The 1,326-nt window shown below is 33.5% G+C and overlaps 1 protein-coding gene across 1 annotated transcript in view; it reads left to right on the top strand.

Moving 5' to 3' along the window:
- LOC107612126 (protein SOMBRERO) overlaps positions 1 to 1,326 on the top strand; it is a 4,628-nt gene that overhangs the window by 1,963 nt on the left and 1,339 nt on the right. The window contains exons 2-3 of the mRNA XM_016313950.2: positions 152 to 351; positions 969 to 1,243. Of these exons, the coding sequence (XP_016169436.1) occupies positions 183 to 351; positions 969 to 1,243 (444 nt within the window). The 5' untranslated portion in view covers positions 152 to 182. The remainder of the gene's footprint in view (positions 1 to 151; positions 352 to 968; positions 1,244 to 1,326) is intronic.

Raw genomic sequence — 1,326 nt, 5'->3', positions numbered from 1 at the left:
TCCTAATCCTAAAATCTTTTAATATTTATTTATTTATTTTGGTGTAAATATCTGCCTTCTATTGTATCTATAAAATAAACATATAATCAATAATAATCCAAGGATTAAGCAAAGCTTAATGATTATTATTATCCTTGATTTTATTTGTCAGGTAATTAATTAGAAGCAAAAGAATAATCAGAATGATGGCAGGTAGTGGACAACTAACAGTTCCACCAGGGTTTCGGTTCCATCCAACTGATGAGGAGCTTCTCTACTATTACCTAAAGAAGAAAGTTTCTTATGAAGCCATTGACCTTGATGTCATTAGAGAAGTTGATCTCAACAAACTTGAACCTTGGGACCTCAAAGGTATCTTTCTATCTAGTTACATTCATTACATCTATCAATATAAATTCTTAGCTTTAGTATGGTGGTTAAGAATGGAGGACTACAATCATTGTTGCAAGTGCAAGCCCCGGTGGTGTGTTCTCGATTTACATTAAATTTGTAATGAATAAAAAAATTGAAAGAAACCATTAATTTGACATTAAACGAGAGGATTACTTAGATGTTATACATGTACGATTATACTAGTACTAATAGAATGAATTCCATCAAAACTTCATAGTTAAGTGTACTAAGACAAAAGTAGTACTAGGATTAATGACTTTTCAATAAATTTGTGTTACACATCTTTTTTAGTATTTAATCAATGTGGTTGGTCGAATGGTTAGTTCTTTTGTTCTTTGAAGCAAGTTTGTCAGAGTTCGAATCTTACTTTATATATGCAGTAATAATTTATTGATTAATAACAAATTTTTAAATAAATACCAGGTCCGCTTTGAATTAATTTTTAATTTTTTGGATTAAAAAATACTGTGAGAATTGAAAAAAAATAGTATTTCATTCTTGTTTGAAATGGTTAAGTACCATACTAAGATGTTGGCATTGAATGATGATTGAAATATATGTGTGGAGTTGTGCAGATAAATGCAGAATAGGATCAGGGCCTCAAAACGAGTGGTATTTCTTCAGTCACAAAGACAAGAAGTACCCAACAGGAACAAGGACCAATAGGGCAACCACTGCTGGTTTTTGGAAAGCCACTGGGAGGGACAAGGCCATATACCATACTAACAATTCCAAGAGGATTGGAATGAGGAAAACCCTAGTTTTCTACATCGGCCGTGCGCCCCACGGCCAGAAGACTGACTGGATCATGCATGAGTACCGCCTCGATGAAGACGACGCCGAAGTTCAGGTGACAGAGAAAAATAATTCCTTACATGCATGCAATGCCATTCAATAATAACAATAATGTTTGGAGAAAAATTCAAGACGGCA

This window comes from Arachis ipaensis, chromosome B08 (genome assembly GCF_000816755.2).
Source record: "Arachis ipaensis cultivar K30076 chromosome B08, Araip1.1, whole genome shotgun sequence".
Classification (NCBI taxonomy): domain Eukaryota; kingdom Viridiplantae; phylum Streptophyta; class Magnoliopsida; order Fabales; family Fabaceae; genus Arachis; species Arachis ipaensis.
Note: the sequence above shows the minus strand (reverse complement) of the source record. Positions and strands in the feature narration are given on the sequence as shown.